The sequence below is a fragment of the Aquarana catesbeiana genome, linkage group LG02 (assembly GCF_042186555.1).
Source record: "Aquarana catesbeiana isolate 2022-GZ linkage group LG02, ASM4218655v1, whole genome shotgun sequence".
Taxonomy (NCBI): Eukaryota; Metazoa; Chordata; class Amphibia; order Anura; family Ranidae; genus Aquarana; species Aquarana catesbeiana.
Genome location: NC_133325.1, coordinates 175434405 through 175453914, shown reverse-complemented (window position 1 = coordinate 175453914; position 19510 = coordinate 175434405). Strand labels below are relative to the sequence as shown.

At 42.4% G+C, this 19510-nt stretch overlaps 1 protein-coding gene across 2 annotated transcripts in view; it reads right to left on the bottom strand.

The window, feature by feature from the left end:
• TAC3 (tachykinin precursor 3) overlaps positions 1–19510 on the bottom strand; it is a 134790-nt gene that overhangs the window by 70554 nt on the left and 44726 nt on the right. The window contains exon 2 of one of the 2 annotated variants that reach the window (XM_073613842.1): positions 18414–18567. In XM_073613842.1, the coding sequence (XP_073469943.1) occupies positions 18414–18536 (123 nt within the window). In that variant the 5' untranslated portion in view covers positions 18537–18567. The remainder of the gene's footprint in view (positions 1–18413; positions 18568–19510) is intronic. The other variant, XM_073613843.1, reaches the window with a different exon arrangement.

The following is a 19510-nucleotide window of genomic DNA, read 5'->3' as shown; positions in this document are numbered from 1 at the left end:
TGTGGTGTCCCCAAATCATTTTTAGTAACCCTTCCTCCCCCAACTGCTAAGTCAGCTCATCCCAATTCTCTATCTCTCCTCAATCATCTATCTGCTGACTTTGCCAAACCCATACACACTATACCCATCTGTTTTTTGCTCTGATTTATGGATGAATTACCCAAATCATGTAGTGCAAGGGCCTGCCTGTATACTTTCAAATGATACTGTTTAAAGTTTTTGTATCCTATTATTATCTTGACAGGTAATAGCATAATGTCCAAATGTCCTCAAATGTGTACAGTGTGTATTTATATCTTTGTATTATGACACTTCTTACCTGTCCAGTGGGCTGCCAATAGTGTAACTAAGGAGGGGCTGTTCCAAGTAATACCCTGTATTTAGGCATTCATCTCTCAATGAAGTGAAGAGGGTTACCTGTCCAAGATTTCCACACACCCCATAATGTTAGAAATGGCCCATGAGAGGGGGGGAGGGGGAATATGATAGGTGTACCTTATACTTTGGCGTTGTTAAATTCCCCTTAATAAATGCTATCTGGAGGTTGCCCCATAATGTTTGTGCCTAATCTGCTTGCCATGTTTCTGAGCAAAAATAGTAATTTTTTTTTTTCCCCTCAACAGTTTCCTTCCACGCCACATGAATGGCAGACTGTGGCCTCCCACTTTGCCCAGCGGTGGGACTTTCCTAACTACGGAGGGGCAATTGATGGGAAACACGTCCACATCATCCCACCACCCAATTCGGGGTCGTACTATTTCAACTATAAGGGGTTCAATAGTATTGTGATGTTGGCGGTGGTGTCGGCTAATTACGACTTCTTGTATGTGGACGTGGGGAAGAATGGCCGGATGTCCGATGGTGGAGTCATCGCCCAGACGGAGTTCTACAGTCGTCTCCAGAATGGCAGCTTGGACTTGCCAGCTCCAGAGGACAATGTGGAAGGACTCCCATTTGTGTTCGTGGCTGATGAAGCGTTTGCGCTGGGGGACCACCTGATGCGGCCATTCCCGATGAGGACACTCACCCCGGAACAGAGGGTTTTTAATTACCGGCTGGCCAGAGCCTGAAGAGTGGTGGAGAACACATTTGGGATCCTGGCCAGCCGGTTCTGCCTATTTCTGACACCTATCCATATGGCGGTGAATGAACTGAACCATATTATACTGGCGTGCTGTATTCTCCATAACTTTTTAGGGAAACATTCGGCCAACTATGCTGGCTCAGTTGGGCCTGAGGCCGGAATGATACATGAAACCACACTGACGGCGCTTGAAAGCGGCCGTCCTGGCTTGCCCTCCCTGAGTGCCCGTGATGTCCGGTTACGATACCTGGAGTTCTTTGCAGGTAGGGGGGCCATCAATATGCCAGCAAATATGTGAAGCCTTTTTATAATAAAAAACCAAAAAAAAGACATTCTTTGTGGACATTTACTGCTTGTGTTTGTTTTAGCTGACCCTGCCAGAAATGTGTTTATTCCAGGAAATGGCGTGATTGTGTAACCTTATACAAAGCACTGTTGGCTGTTATTTACTAAATGCAAAGACACATTTCACTACAAGTGCACTTGCAGCTGCACTGCACTTGTAGTGCCAAGAGGATTTGCCCTTAGTAAATAACCCCCATTTTCTCTGAAAACAGCAATGACATCACCCAAAAAGTGTTGTAGCGTTGAGACAATAATCCACACATTCTTGATTAACAAACTTTTTTATACCTGCACAATCACATGTGCATTTACCAAAGGTTTTCAAACAAACCAACATGTTTGTTGTATAACAATTTTTGGGGTAGCATTCTCAGAAATAGAAATGTCCATTTACGATAAAACAGGCCTGTGTAAAACCAACAAGAATGACACAAATCTTGAACTTACAAACTGTAGAGCTTGAAGGCAATATCACACATGAGTATTTAGGAACTGTGTTTGATATTGCGTTCAGATGGGGTGAAGTCACCCCAGGAAAAGCCAAATTTGGAAGATGCACAGCAATTTATGAATTTCAACACGTGCTAGCTGCCATCACGGGGGATCAAGGGACGTGTTTGGGATGAGAAACCCCTTCCTCTCAGCTACTTTATTATTGAGGAAGGGGTTGCACCCCCAAAACGCGTCCATTGATCTCCCGTGATGGCAGATAGCACATGTTGACACACTGTGTGCATCCTCCAAATTTGGCTTTTGGAAAAATCACAAAAACATTTTGCACATTGTAGCACACCAAAAAACAAAGGGATTTGGAGGGGCTTTAAACTCGCCCCAAAACATCAATGATGTTTTTAGTTTTAGTAATAACATCATTTATGTTTTTCTTGATGTTTTCCAATTGTAAATTACACCCCATGATCTCCCCGATCAGGATCTGGGCACTTTCGGATGTGAAAGGATCTGGATCCACAACATCACGATCACCTAAAAAGAGAGGAACCCCAAAAAAAAATTAGGTCTCAAAAATCTGCCGGCATCCATCTCTTACCTGAGCCTGTGGTCGCAGACACTCACCTGTTGTGGTGACTAGTACCACCACGTCTTCTTCCTCCTGCTCAGCTTGTGTTGGAGGGATTTCCCCTTCTTCCAGAGGGGGGTGGGCTCTGGTCTCCTCCGATGAGGGGTGTCCTCCGAGTCTTTTCTCCCCTATGTAAAACAAAACGGTATAATTAGCACACAGATATTTGATGGCAGAACTAGAAATAGGAAACATTGCTTGGAAGTGGGGTACAATTGGCAAGTTTAGCAGAGTTCCAAAATGTAGCATTTTCAGTGTCCTTTGTCAAGCTGCAATACTTAACCTGTTTGGTACAAGCTTCACAGATGTAGCACCCCCCCCTATAGTATACACTGGAGCACCTGTGTGGCCCCCTAATAAAAATGGTGTTCTTGTGTCCCACACTAGTGCTCCAGTGTCCAGATGTGAAAACAGCTGCTGAGTGTCCTCTCCTTACACAGAATCTAGTTTGCATTTCATTCTAGTAACAAAGCCATCTACACAGCCAAATTCTTTTAAGACAAGTATAGGGCGTAAAAATGGTGGCCAAATGCATATGGCCTAAACAATGGTATTTTATAGTCAGAAAGAAAAATGTTTGATACGAACGAATAATGTGCCCATGAACATGAAAGTTGCCATTTTAAACTGTACAACAGTTCCTAAAAGCACATGGAGCTGCACGAACGTACTAAACATCAAAAGAATAGGAACACAGCACAACTACTTACTTTTTTGCAGCACTCTCCGGATCTTTCTGTCCTGCTCATGTTCTCTTAATTTGAGGTCCAACCACCGCTTCCTGAGCTGATCTTTCGATCGACGTACCCCGAATTTCCGGTGCAGACTCTTGACCACTTTCACCGTGATCTTGGCCTTTCTGACATTGGGGTTGGGGTAAGGTCCATACTTCCCCTCATAGTCGGCCTTCTTCAGGATGTCCACCATCTCCAACATCTCCCCAAAGGACATATTTGAGGCCTTAAATCTCCTTCTGGATTGGGACGTGTCCGGATCCGTGCTTTCCTCCTCCTCCTCCTCCTCGTTGCTACAGTTATCACGATCCTGCTGTGTATCCGCCATGAGCTCTTCCCCCACTGCGCCGGAACGAAAAGGGGCGGGGAATAGACTAGAAAGAACGTCAGGGGTGGGCGGAGTTACACGCATGCGCAGTGTGTATAAAGCGTAACATGCGTGCGTCTTACGTACGATATGTGAGCGGAGGAAGGAGCATCGGAGGCGCCGATCGTGATAACGAAGGTAGGATCTAAACTTGGGCCTATACTGCTTAGAAAAAAAGAGAATAAAAGTGAAAGTCCATAAAAACTAGTAGTAATCCAGAAAAATTTTAATGAATGAAGTGCCGTGAAGTCCACACCAAAGTGACAGGTGAACAATTCCTCCACCACAAAAGGACTGCCGCTTACCAGAAATCAATGGTCCCTTATTAAAGGGGACCGTCCCGAGCAGATGGCTGCAACCCCAGCCTGGGATCTCACTGGCAAGCACCGTATTATTGGTCCAGTTTTAGTGGTGGCTGTTCCTTGCCCCACCAATTTGAGTCCTCGTAGCAAAGCAAGCCCCGGTTCCCCCAGTTGGTTTGGCTGCTTGGAGGACTTGGAGGATGCATGCCTTTATGATCAATGAGTATTACTGACCAAGTCATTCCCTTCAGATATATGCCTAATGTGAATTGTTTGCCATGTAAGTAAACTAGTTCATGTTTAATATCACGTCATGTTAATGCACTGCATGGTTTGCTGTTTAGCTGAATAATTATAGATGATTACTATTTTTCATTAATGTTAAATTTATCTGCATACTCTTTTTTGTAGAAACTCTATATCCATCTGAATTATTAACATAAATCTCTGAAGAAGGACTTCTAGTCCGTAACATGTAAGGTGTTATATACACTGTGTTGATCGCCGCCAGCCCTTCCTGCACCAGGATGGTGACTAGTCTATACAATTGTATCATTCAGGGTATAAGATATGGCTTTTATGCTTCATATGCTTTGTTCTTACATGTATATTATTGACATTTTTTTACCTTTTTACTCTTGGTTTGATCTGTCTATTAATGACCCTAAGGGGTCCCTTACTATACCCTTGGTAATAGGTGTTTCTTCTATGTTCTCAATATTTGGGTCAGACAGACCAAACTTTTTCACATACAGTCCTATCACTCCCCTTATCTTGTACTCTGTGAGTGGGCACTGCTGTGTTGTACAAATCACAGAGCCTGCCTTCTGGACTACTGAGGAGATGAGAAGAATTTCAGAAGGTGGTTAGCACAAAAATGACATGCGGCAGGCAGCAAGGTACCATGGGAAATTCAGTTATGCAGGATATTTTTTAAGTAAGCTTATGATGGATTGTCAAAAATAATTACAATTTATATTGTTGTTACAATGCTGATCTTATGAAATGAAAGTATATGCTGTAATCATAGCACTTACAGTATCTGAGAGCACTGCGGCACAACAGCCTCCAACTTTAACTGTTACTGATGATGATGATGATGAATGATGAATGATGTCCCTACTGAGCAGCATTCATTACTCTAACTAAAACATCCTTCTCCCACCAACAACACATTAAAAGGGGGCCTGATTCTTCTCGAAGGTGACATGCTCATTAGCTGATGTAAATAGTGGAAAAGACCAAAAGCACATTTAGTAGCACTATTGTGCTAATCGCAGAGGTACTGCTTGCGTAATACAAACTTGTGAACAGTAACTAACAGTGAGGCCCTGTTTAGATATTGCGCTGTAGGAACGAGCACTCCCGCATGCGATTCTGAAAGCATCCTTTACACGCATTTCTGTGTGTCGTGCATAGGGCAGCCCATTTACTTCAGCATGTGTGTTTGTCTACCAAAAGAGGCTCCTGCTCCTTTTTGGGCAACAAGCTTAGCACGATTTTTAAATACGCGTTTTGCTGTGACTGCAATGCGATTGACAGTTGCTGCAGAATTGCACCGTGTTTGAGGTGCCATTTAGAATAATGGCACCCAAACACGCATTGCGCATCTTTCTGAAATTTGGAATCGTCGGTGGAATTGTGTCAATTTTGCCCAATGTGAACGGGGTATAAGTTACAACCAACCAACTGTACTGGTAATATATTTTAGCTAGAGTGATTTCTAGACCTGAAATCTAGCTGATGTGCATCCTTGAATTTGAATCCCCCCCCCCTCCTTTCCTCATGTAGATTTGGGGAACAGAAAGTATAAAGAGAAGCAACCCACATTTATTCCGATGTGATAATAATGTTATTTTCGGCAGTCAAAATGTATTTATAATAAACAGAATTTTAAGTGGCTTTAGTCCCTGTTTGTGGACAATTTAGAACTAGAGAAAATGGTGGAAAAACCTGCGCTCATGAGCAATACGTGATAAAAATAAATAAATTCACAAAGAGCAGCTGCAAAAAAAACTTCAAATATCCATGAAGTGGTAAACATGTAAATAAACTTTTGTGCGCTAGCAATAAATAATTAAATAAATAAATGGAGAGTGCCTAGGAGACACAATGTGTGTGTGAATCCCAGCAACAAAATAACAACACCAAGTGCTTAAAATCATTACTTAAAAATCAAACTAAATATTGACATAAACTGAAAACAAGTGATCATACATCAGTCCGTGACTAGATTCAAAGAAGAAAATGGGTAAAAAGAAAAAGAAAAAGTCCACTTGCTATATCTCATCACAGAATCATGAGAAATAATAAGCTGAAGGGATTCTTATCCAATGTATATTGATTGCAGAAAAAGGGGTAATAGATGTGCGCTTACCCCAATCGTTGGACCTTCTCTATGGCAAGGTCATATGAGCTTGCAGATATAACCCTCTGCGGGGACAGAATGTTGTTATCCGGGTCCTGACAGCATGTACCACCAACTCCAGTGAGGTCCGGACGGTCCAACTGCTCCAACATCAGAGGGGAGACATCAGCCTATTACCCGCTGACTCACCAAGAAGTGAGTTGGTGTGATCCAAGTAAATGCAAATCACATACCAGGGCTGAAAGGAGGTTACTGATCAGACCAGGCAGCATATAAGGCAGTGGTTCTCAACTCCTGTCCTGAGGACAGGAGTTGAGAACCACTGCCTTATATGCTGCCTGGTCTGATCAGTAACCTCCTTTCAGCCCTGGTATGTGATTTGCATTTACTTGGATCACACCAACCCACTTCTTGGTGAGTCAGCGGGTAATAGGCTGATGTCCCCCCTCTGATGTTGGAGCAGTTGGACCGTCCGGACCTCACTGGAGTTGGTGGTACATGCTGTCAGGACCCGGATAACAACATTCTGTCCCCGCAGAGGGTTATATCTGCAAGCTCATATGACCTTGCCATAGAGAAGGTCCAACGATTGGGGTAAGCGCACATCTATTACCCCTTTTTCTGCAATAAATATACATTGGATAAGAATCCCTTCAGCTTATTATTTCTCATGATTCTGTGATGAGATATAGCAAGTGGACTTTTTCTTTTTCTTTTTACCCATTTTCTTCTTTGAATCTAGTCACGGACTGATGTATGATCACTTGTTTTCAGTTTATGTCAATATTTAGTTTGATTTTTAAGTAATGATTTTAAGCACTTGGTGTTGTTATTTTGTTGCTGGGATTCACACACACATTGTGTCTCCTAGGCACTCTCCATTTATTTATTTAATTATTTATTGCTAGCGCACAAAAGTTTATTTACATGTGGACAATTTAGAGCAGATGTTCACTCACAAGGTAGACTTCCCCTAATTCGAATTCCTGCACCCCTTTCACAAAGGTGAAAAGCTTAATTTTTTTCCTTGGGTTTATTTACATTTCTTTTTTCACTCTACCATGTCCCCTTCCTCCATTCCCACCAAGGCAAGAATGAGAAGTCCCTTCTCCTGGTGCCTCCTGAGATATGCATGTAACATATCCCAGATGGTTTCAGCTGAGGTATACACATTGCTGGAGGAGGACGGAAACCATGCTGAAGAAGGAAGGACCTTGCACACACGATCAGTGGGGTGGCTTCCTTAAACAAAAAGAGTTAGCAATCTCCCAGTAATAAATGAGAGGAAGAGAACATTGCGGGACCCTGTATTTGGCAACGAAGTGGTGGATCAAAGCAGGTCACATTGGATTCATGGACATATGAGTATGAAATGAGGATAGCCCAGCAGACCAGGTAAGAGGTGATTTTTAAATGATTATCAAAGGAGGATGAAGTTCCTCTTTAATCACTGAAGGAACCTTCTTTTACTTAGCACAAATGATGTACCAGCTTATATACTGTACAGTATGTACTCACATGATACTTCTTAATACATACAGTAACTATACAATTTATTAGAAGCTTATCTCTGAGGGGGTAAAGAAAAAAACAAAATAGCCAACACCACCATCTTATTTAACCCCCCTCCCCCCTATTTTCTACACCTTTCTATTAAAAAAAAAAAAAAAGACTCAAGGCTCCTAATTCTTACCTGAATCAGTGGCAAGCTGGGTCCTGAGTCCCCTTTCGTCGGACCTGTGATTTGGAATGGTCAATCTTCAAATGCCCACATTGATTCCTAGTGACATGGAGACTCCACATTGGCCATAAGAAGATTTCATCAGCTAGGCCCTCATAGGGTTCTGAATATCATGATGTCACAATGCTAAGGACAGCAACTGGTTGGTGGACATGCACTGTAGCAACAGGTCACTAGTTCCCCATAACTGAGGAGATGCCGCAGAGGGTCACGTGACACGGTGACAGCAAACCCGGGTAAGTTAAAAATAGTATTAGAAGTTTTTTTTTTAAACTTGCATATGTTTGGAAGCAGGATGGTTGGAAGGGATTGCGGGGGGGGGGTTTATTTTGCCCAAAATGATGATTAGACATACCCCAAATATTTATTGGCTCACTACTCCACTTTATCTAGCAATCATTGTTCTCATTACTACTGGATGATCATTGGTTGAATTTGATGATATTGTAAAAGTTGTCTTAAAACAATTATCTTAGAAATGTAGCGTTCTAATACTGTATCACAATACATCCAGTTTTATGATAATGCTGTAATTAATTGAGATATCTCTCTAGAGGAATCCTTTAATGTATCTGGATTTGTTATTCCTAATGTTGAGTTCTTACGATTGATTTATTCATAAAATCACTGTATGTACTGAATGATTGAATTTCTCTTTTGTCAAGTTGCCAGGCTCTGTGCTTCATTATATTACATAAGACACTCATCTACAGTACTTGCTTTATGGTAGACTTGTGTCGTGAATGACAGATAAAGTCCCCCGTGAGGTTGTTTGTTTGGGGAGCTTGCTTTGGATTCCTGCATGTTTTCTCTCCTCTTGAAGCCTGCTGTGTTATTGGTGTATGGAGACTGTGGTGTGAAGTGTTTGTGTTCTTTTTATCTCAGGAAGAATAAGTGGTTCACAGATCACACATGGTTCATTAAAGGTAATCTAAAGACTTTGTAATGTTTTTAGAGTGAATGCGATCAGCTTAATGTAATCAATTATATCAGTTTATGTTAATATTTGTAAAAAATACCTCTCTGTATAGTTTGGAAATAGCAGCATTATTTGGATGTTCAGCCAACATAGCAACCTAGGAAACTAGGACCGCATCATACACAGTATAGTTAACTAGTTGGTGCAAGGATTGCAATTGTTGTGTGTGATATGTATACATTGCCATAGAGATGTATTACCTACCTTACACCCCACTCTGGCACACTCTAGTTCTCCTCTCCTTTTCTTTCCTCTACCCTGGGCAATGGGTGGTTCCTCAGCATCATAAAATATAATCCAATTAATCCTGCATTTTATGTGGAGGAGGCAGATGTGCAACCACATCCGCGAGTGCATTAGAGAGGAGACTTCGAAGGAATGGCCTCAAAGATGTAGAGAGCCTACAGAAATGAGGAGTAAGGTAAGTATTACTCCTTTTTCCTGTACCCCTAGAATCAAAGGCTAAGCTTACCTTTTTGAAAAAAATAATAAAAATTTGTGCAGGTAAAAAAAAAAAAAAAATGCATTTTTAATTTTTCACAGGAGCTTTGCAAACAAAAAGGGAACCATCAACTGGTTATGCAAATGACAGGGGCGAACCACACAGATATACATAAAATATATGTTCTTTATTCATAAAGTGCTAAAGACATGTTCAACAGGCCATCTGATTTAATCCATATTGCATCTCTAAAAGCATATGGTGTGCATAACCTTATCATGGGTTGTATTTGCCCCCAACCGAGGTAGTAATTTGAATTGGTTAACAACCCAGAATCAATTAAGTTCAAAGCCCAATGCATTTCAAGATTTGCTCATCCTCAGCTGCTATTTCTTAGACATGACACCAAAGTCATATAATCCCCAGTGGCCTGTGTAAAAGAGGCTAAAACCACATGGTATGTGTGCAGACGACCCCGTTCAGTAGGTAGGCAAACAGGAGAGCCCCACAGCCACATGAAACCCATAGGAGCACTTAACAGAGTATCAATAGGTCCATCTAGTGGCACGGCCGTCCGCAACCACCAAAACAGGGAAGTCATCCATGCAACCAGCTTGGGGCTGTGTACAGAAGTAATTGCCAATCACATTTATGTTTCACAGAAGCTTGCAGAGCATTTTCCTTGCAATCAGGTGCAATGTTAGGCTCCTTCATACACTGCCTATAGCTCTGTGCCCATACCTCTGTAGGAGCTGTAGGAAGTCCATTGAAACTTTTGCCGTGTCGGAAGATGGGACTTGTAGTTAGTTATTCATATATCACTGTAAAAGAATTGCGTGGCTGTGCGGGTATAGCCCTGCACCACCATGCTGACTATAAATTTGACAACAGTAGTGGAGGGAGAGGAACCCCCACCCTCTGTAACAGGAAAGGGGGGGCTAAGGGGAGAGGGGGGTCTGCTTGAACATGTTACATGCTACACTCTGAATACGGATGGAACATTTAACATGTTCAAAAAGTGAACCTATTCTTTACCAAGCATTTAACAAGCAGAGTTGGGCTTAAAGCTGGGAGGAACAATAAAGTGCAATTACTGTGAAGTACCATCACAGACAAAAAGAACAACTTGCATTTGTAATAAGAAAATATGGCTAGTGGCTACCATATATATATATATATATATATATATATATATATACAGTATCTCACACCCCTCACATTTCTCACATTTTTGTAAATATTTTATTATAACTTTGCATGTGACAACACTGAAGAAATGACACTTTGCTACAATGTAAAGTAGTGAGTGTACAGCTTGTATAACAGTGTAAATTTGCTGTCCCCTCAAAATAACTCAACACACAACAATTAATGTCTAAACCTCTGGCAATAAAAGTGAGTACACCCCTAAGTGAAAATAATCGAATTGGGCCCAAAGTGTCAATATCTTGTGGGGCCACCATTATTTTCCCTTTACCCTCAGCTTCTTTAGCAAGTCAGTGGTCGCCTTGGAGGTGTATTTGGGGTTGTTGTCACTTGACACCATCTGAACCAAATAAGTTTATCTTGGTCTCATCAGACTACAGGACATGGTTCCAGTAATCCATGTCATTAGTCTGCTTGTCTTCAGCAAACTGTTTGCTGGCTTTCTTGTGCATCATCTTTAGAAGAGGCTTCCTTCTGGGAGGACAGCCATGCAGACCAATTTGATGCAGTGTGTGGCGCATGGTCTGAGCACTGACAGGCTGACCCCCCACCCCTTCAACCTCTGCAGCAATGCTGGCAGCACTCATATGTCTATTTCCCAAAGACAACCTCTGGACAGGATGCTGAGCACATGCACTTAACTCCTTTGGTCCACCATGGCAAGGCCTGTTCTGAGTGGAACCTGTCCTATTAAACTGCTGTATGGTCTTGGCTCCCCTGCTACAGCTCAGTTTCAGGGTCTTGGAAATCCTCTTATAGCCTAGGCCATTTTTGTGTAGAGCAACAATTTTTTATTTCAGATCCTCAGAGAGTTCTTTGCCATGAGGTGCCATGTTGAACTTCCAGTGACCAGTATGAGAGAGTGAGAGTGATGACACCAAATTTTACACACCTGCTCCCCATTCACACCTGAGACCTTGTAACATTAATGGGTCACATGACACTGGGGAGGAGAAATGGCTAACTGGGCCCAATTTGGACATTTTCACTTAGGGGTGTACTCACTTTTGTTGCCAGTGCTTTAGACATTAATGGCAGTGTGATGAGTTATTTTGAGGGGACAGCAAACTTACACTGGTATACAAGCTGTACACTCACTACTTTACATTGTAGCAAAGTGTCATTTCTTCAGTGTTGTCACATGAAAATATATAATAAAATACTTTCAAAAATGTGAAGGGTGTACTCACTTGTGTGAGATACTGTGTATATATATATATATATATATATATATATATATATATATATATGCATTCTGTTTCAACAAAGTGTGCACTAATTCATCTGTGTATCAACATTTTAAGCATAAAAAAAAAATCAGATTTAAAAAACAATACTAATTGGACTGGTTTACGAAGCAATAAAATGGGCCAAGCATAGCAGCAAGTCCAACAACTCATGCATCTTGCTATCAGAGTAAAAAGATAGCATATTTACCAGTATTCATCACTGAATTCTACAGTATATTCTAAGCAGAAGCATATAGAATCTTGTACACTAGTCGGTGTGCACACAAAGATAAGTTCATACAGAGTACTATACCTTTCCAGATACAGTTCACTGAGGCTTTTTAATTTTTATATAAATATTTTGTTTTACAGATGAACATTTGCTTTCATGACATAGACAGGGGCCTGGTGCTGAGGATTTTGGTGGGCCTTTTTATGAAAATAAAATGAGAATGCAAACAATTTTTTGCTAAAACAAATTAAATATACTCTCACCAGTAACACCAGCCGTGTAGCCTCTCAGCAGCAGCAACACCACCAATACCACCTGCTATGCAGTCTATCACCAGAAACAACCTAGGGTAACCACATTTCCAAACTGCCATTCAGGGACAACCCCCCCTTCCCAAAAAAGATGAGGAGGGGGTGTAGTCTCAGGGATGGGGAAATCGGCGGTGGGGGTGATTTGTCGGGCAAATGGCCGGTGTTAGCACTTAAATCATCCTGACACCATGCTTGATATGGTGTCAGGATGATCAAATTCCATTATTTCTATTACTACATTGTAATATAAAATGACATAGTTCAACTCATCATAACGCAGAATCAGTGGGAACCCTGAACTTGTCACTTTCCACCAGATGCAGCTTGTTACTTGCCACCAGATGCAGCGTGTCAATTGCCACCCATAACCTGCCACCAGATGCAGCGTATCACTTTCCACAGTCACCTGCCAGCAGATGCAGCGTATCACTTTCCACAGTCACCTGCCACCAGATGCAGCATATCACTTTCCACAGTCACCTGCCACCAGATGCAGCATATCACTTTCCACAGTCACCTGCCACCAGATGCAGCGTATCACTTTCCACAGTCACCTGCCACCAGATGCAGCATATCACTTTCCACAGTCACCTGCCACCAGATGCAGTGTATCACTTTCCACAGTCACCTGCCACCAGATGCAGCGTATCACTTTCCACAGTCACCTGCCACCAGATGCAGTGTATCACTTTCCACGGTCACCTGCCACCAGATGCAGTGTATCACTTTCCACAGTCACCTGCCACCAGATGCAGCGTATCACTTTCCACAGTCACCTGCCACCAGATGCTGTGTATCACTTTCCACAGTCACCTGCCACCAGATGCAGTGTATCACTTTCCACAGTCACTTGCCACCAGATGCAGCGTATCACTTTCCACAGTCACCTGCCACCAGATGCAGTGTATCACTTTCCACGGTCACCTGCCACCAGATGCAGTGTATCACTTTCCACAGTCACCTGCCACCAGATGCAGCGTATCACTTTCCACAGTCACCTGCCACCAGATGCAGTGTATCACTTTCCACAGTCACTTGCCGCCAGATGCAGCATGCCATTTGCCACCGTCGCCTGCCGCCAGATGCAGCATGTTACTTGCCACCATCACCTGTCACCAGATGCAGCTTGCCACATGCCACCCGTAGCCTGCCATCATATGCAGTGTGCCACTTGGGACCAGTAGCCTGCCTCCAGATACAGTGCACCACTTGCCACCAGCAGCCTGCCACCAAATACAATGTGCCACTTGCCACCAGCAGCCTGCCACCAGATAGTGTGCCACATGCCACCAGCAGCCTGCCACCAGATAGTGTGCCACATGCCACCAGCAGCCTGCCACCAGATAGTGTGCCACTTGCCACCAGCAGCCTGCTACCAGATACAGTGTGCCACTTGCCACCAGCAGCCTGCCACCAGATACAGTGTGCCACTTGCCACCCACAGCTTGCCACTCCCTCCAGAACTCTGCCCATATGGGTAGAAGGGACGGCGCCTGCATAGTCATACAAATCCCTGGAGCCCCCACCCCTCCTGTGTTGGGATGGCATGACCGTGGGTGAAATGAATGCCAGGAGTATTGAACAGACCAAGTTCTACAGAAGAGGGTGGGTGTACAAGCCTTTGGGCTCACACTAGTGTGCTGCAGTTTGGCTGCACTGCTTGTGTATCTGCAGTTTTAGCTGCAGTCCTATTGATTTATATCAGGTTGCAGGTTTTTGCTGTGTTTTCTGACAGTGCGCCAAAGATGCAGCATGCAGGAATTTTGGTATGCTTTTAGAAAATGCAGAAAAAACACACAACCTAATAGAAATCAATAGGACTGCGGGTAAAATGCAGGAAAACTGCAGATACACCAGCAATGGGCCAAAACATAGCAAACCAGTGTGAACACATTAAAAGCACAAAGGACCAAGTACTACCATAGGCTGATGACATAATTCTAAACACATTGACTGCACTTATAACAGCTACTTCTAGAGAAAAAAAGTTAAAAAAGAGGGGGAGAGAGTCCAGTCACTGAGCTCACACTTGGATAGTACCGGCAGGCTTATCACTCAGAGATATCGTGTTCACCTTGTATCTGCCGGCTGCCCTGTTTATAATTTTCCACCCACACGGCTCCTTCACTGCACGGACTTCACAGAGGGAGAGGGGAGGGAGAGGGGTGGGAAAAGGCAGAGCAGACCCAGGACCCAGCCTCTCTCCTCTCCCATTTGTGTAGGTGGGAACTGGACTGTGTACTGTGACTTTGTAATAACCACACTGAGCCAACACAGGTGCAGCCAGACACCTCTATATTTGCACACAGCTTCTCCTGTCCCACTGACATTTATGGACAGAAGAAATGGGGTTCCTACTGCTGGCTTGGAGGGACAATTTTAAGGCAGGGGTCTGGAGCTGCATCTCCAATAGCCCCTATGTTAACTGGCCCTGGACATAGGACTTACTTTTAGACTTTTTAATTGAAACTCTATAAAAACTCTATAAAATTCCTTACCGAACAGAGCGTGAAGAGGGGGTGGGGCATGAGTCAGCCCTCCGACTCATTCATTTTGTATGTGAAATTTGGAATTTAAGTTCACCTTTTGTAACATGTTATGTGTTACACCCAAGTTATGCACTTGGGGGCTAAGAATATGCATGCATCATACATACTAGGGGGAGTACAACTGGGGGAATCAATGTTGGAGAAGGATCTGGGGGTTTTGATAGATCATAAGCGCAATGCCAAGCTGTGGTTTCCAAAGCAAGTAAAGTCCTTTCTTGTCATAAGAGAGGTATGGACTCCAGAGAGAGAGAGAGAGAGATAAGTTTGCCGCCGTACAAATCAGACCTCATCTGGAATATGCAGTTCAGTTTTGGGCACCAGTTCTCAAAAAGGATATCAGGGAACTGGAGAAACTGCAGAGAAGGGCAGCCAAACTAATAAGAAGAGCTCAGCTATGAGTAAAGAATAGAGGAACTGAATCTATTCCCTCTTGAGAAGAGGAGATTAGGGGGGATATGATCAACATGTACAAATACAGAAGTGGTCCATATAGTGAACTTGGTGTTGAGTTATTCACTTTAAGGTCATCACAGAGGACAAGGGGGCATTAACGTCTAGAGGAAAAAAGATTTCATCTCCAAATACGGAAAGGTTTCTTCACAGTAAGAGCTGTGAAAATGTGGAATAGACTCCCTCCAGAGGTGGTTCTGGCCAGCTCGGTAGATCGCTTTAAAAAAGGCCTGGATTCTTTCATAAATGTACATAATATAACAGGATACTAACATTTATAGGTAAGTATATCCAGGGAAAATCAGATTGCCTCTCGGGGGGGGGGGGGGGGGGATCGAGTAGGAATTTTTTCCCCTGCTGTAGCAAATTGGAGCATAACGATGTAACTAATGTACTGACCCCCGTTTTCATATTTTGGCTGCAAGTGGAGGAAGAAGATCCCCCCGCTCGCTGCCACAATCTAAAGACAATGCGACCGTGAGGGTCTCCGCCTGGCCGTGTAATTCCTCTTCACAGTATTCTGTGAATGAATGGACTACAACTTCAGACAGCCCTTGCAGCTGTCTGGCTTGCAGTTCTCAAAGAACTACCATGGTGCTGTTGAACGCTGTGGTAGTTTGTTGATTCCTCCTGTTATTTTAACACTGCCTGCCCGTATGATGTATGGGCAGAGAGCTTACACAGACAGTCCGCAAAAGACCTGTTTTCCTTGCTCCTAAAACATAAAATAGTATATGCGCATTTCTTTACCTGCAGAAAAATGTGCATTTATTATTTTTGGTTAAAAAGTGAACTTATGCTTTAAGCTACTCAGCTCTTAGCTACAGACGTTTTACTACTGAGCAGCTAATAATCGACAGGTAGATGCTGAAAATAGAGCTGAGAGCTCCACCTACTGGCTGATGATGAAAATACAAAATAAGTAATGTTTCATATGTACTTGGTGGAAATAAAGCTATTTGTTATCTTTAAGCCCGATGGTAATAAACAAAGAAAGAAAAATGCATACAAACCTCAATACACTCCCTTTAAAGAACATTTTTCTCCAAGAGACAATAGACACTGAAAAATGGCAAGGCATGCAATAGAATGCAGTCTGACATGTTTTCACTCAGGTGACAGCAGTTGAGCAGTTGAGCATACCTCATATACAGTCTGAATATTATTCACTGCAAGGAAGCAAAAATCCATCCTTGCAGTGCATGGGCAGCCCCACTGCAAGGAAGGATTTTTGCTCTCCAGACTTCAGCTTTATTTTGTTTAAATTTGAATAATGGTTAATAGAAAAATCCATCTGTTCGCCTGATCCTCCACTTTTTTTTTTTTTTTAGTTTTGGACAGAGTGAAGATGGACTAGAACACGGGTGACATTTTTATTGCTGTCTGCGCCCATGTTAGGGAGATTCACCCTCTTCATTTGCCCTGTTTACCATCATCAATGAAACTGAAGATAAAAGAAAATCCCAAATTTTGGGTTGTCCCCAGAAAGGTAATAGAGGGTAAATCTTCCAATGGGGAAACTAGTTATGATGGATTGGGGGGGGGGGGGGGTATTTCCTCTCACTTCATGTTTTGGCTATGGGACAAGAAGTGAAGGTAGATCTCCCCAACTGATGGTCTGCTTCACCCTTAACTATCTCTGTTACAGATATGCAAATTTTCACTTTTTGTAAAATTCAACAGCTCAGTCCTCATCTTCTTCTCTTTCCCTGACTAAGGGTGAAGCAGACCATATGCAGACAACTATATGAGGATCATAAGATGGACTTATGTTCCTTTGGTGCATTGGCTGTGATGGGCATTCTGGCGTCACCTTCTCTATGCTATGTAAGAGACAAGATGGCGGTGCCTAGTGGGGGTATATTTGGGTTACTAGGGACAGACTGGAGCAGTGTTTTTTTCACAGATTTAGTTTATAGGCTGATTATTTCATATCTGGCTAAGGAATGGGGGTGACTTTATGAATCATTCACACCAGTGTGCTGCGCTAACATGCTTTATGCATGTTGGTGTGATGTGTTGGCATTCATTCTAAATGGCACCTTAATGCACTTTCCTACTGCAGACTGCACATGTGTGTGCAGCACACTGCAATGCATAGTAACACTTTGCCATGCATTGTGGTGCTATGTTCCAGAGGAAATAATACATGTGTGACTTGTGGTGCATTAGGCAGTCTATTACAAATGAATTGGCTGCCTTAACACAATGCACATTCTGTGATGCAACGCCTGCCAATGGTGTGCAGTTAAAACACTGCAACAAATCTAAATAGTGTAAATGGGCCATTAATGTTTTGCAGTCCCCTATTAAATACTGCTGAAAATGTTTTTTTGCTGATTCCAAATCTTTCCTTTATTTTATTCCCAGGGCTATTTGTGGCATCATCTACAGGTACTCCTCACTTAACTACCAGGTTCCATTCCAACAACAAGGTCGTTAGTTGTTAAAACGAGGAGCCACAAGTGATCAATATTTTAAGCATTCTTAACTACTGTACTGTATTGTGATAAAAAGGTCTAAACACAAAACTTCAGCTCAATAACGTTGTTTTAATATGCATAAGTACAGAACACAAAAGAAAATTCTGTACAGTATAATACAATGATGTATAGCGCGTAGCTTGGGTGGGGAGAGCTGGTCGTAAGTCTGAGTGGTCATTAAATAGGTAAGTCGGTAAACGAGGAGTATCTGTATTTTAAAGATCAAATAAACAGTGTTGGCAGCCATTTATTAGACTGGCCAATTGCATATCCAAATTTCCAAGTTCCATGATTCCAGTAAAGCTCAGTTATTTAAAAATGAAGTGCTTTTTTCTGGTACTTTAGTAGGCTGTAATGCCTCATAGAGATGATTATTTGTGGTGTTGCACTAAATTGAGATATTCTCAATCACATAAATGGCCTGATTTTTATTGTACTTTACTGTGCATTGTATGATATCACATGCAGTAGACTGGGAAAAGTTTTTTTGGCTTCATTGCATCTTATGATTACCTTGTGTCCTACCTTATACTGAACACCTGAGCCCTGTGTGTCTTGTGGCTCTGCACAGCCTCCATGACATGACTGGACTGCCATGAGGAAAAGAATTGCCAGACCAACTGCAGTGTTCCTCATTTTCTCGATGCCTCTTAATTTCTTGCTTCACCTGATGGAAACAGAAGCCAAAAACATCCTTATTCAAGCAAACAGTAATCAGCCTTAAAGATGCAACACCAAAACATAAATAAAATCTACAAATATAACTAAACTACATGTTTATCCACTGTGGTATGCCATGTAAAGATGTTACAAGATTTACTCCAGGGTTTCTCAGATGTGCTCTTAAAAACCACTAATAAGTCATGTCTTATTTATTAGCCCTCATGCACACAGGCTGTTAAAAAAACGTTATGAAAACGCCAGTATCTTTGCAGTGAATTTTTTTAACTTTTTTCAGCTTTTTTCAGCGTTTTTGCAATAGCGTTTTTGAGCGTTTTTGAGCGTTTTTGAGCGTTAGCGTTTTGAGCGTTTTTCAGCGTTTTTGAGCGTTTTTCAGCGTTAGAGCGTTTTTACAGCTGAAAAACGTCTTTCAGAACCCACTGGTCCTGGGTTTTTTTTACAGCTTAAAAACGCCTATGCCACTTGCAGCTCAAAAACGCCTAGGTGGGCATGAAGCCATAGACTAACATAGACAGGCCTTTTTAAGCTGCAAAAAAAGCTCAAAAAAGCAGCTGTAAAAACGTCCGTGTGCATGAGGACTAATAGTTATTTATAAAGAACAAACAATTTATGGTACACAGCGCTTTTACATATTGTACATTTCCAGGCCCTGCCCTCATGGATCTTACAACCTAAGGTCCGTATCTCACTCTATACATACATACATATACTATGGCCAATTTAGACAGGAGTCAATGAACCTACCTGCAATTATTTGGTGTGTAGAATGAAACCAGAGTACCAAAAGAAAACCCACACAAGCACAGGGAGAAAAAGCAAACTTCCTGCAGGTGGATGTCCTTGTTGGGATTTAAACCAAAGACCTTAGTGTTGTAGAGCGTAAATGTTAACCACCAAGTCACCGTTTTCAACTTTTTTCAGGTGTATTC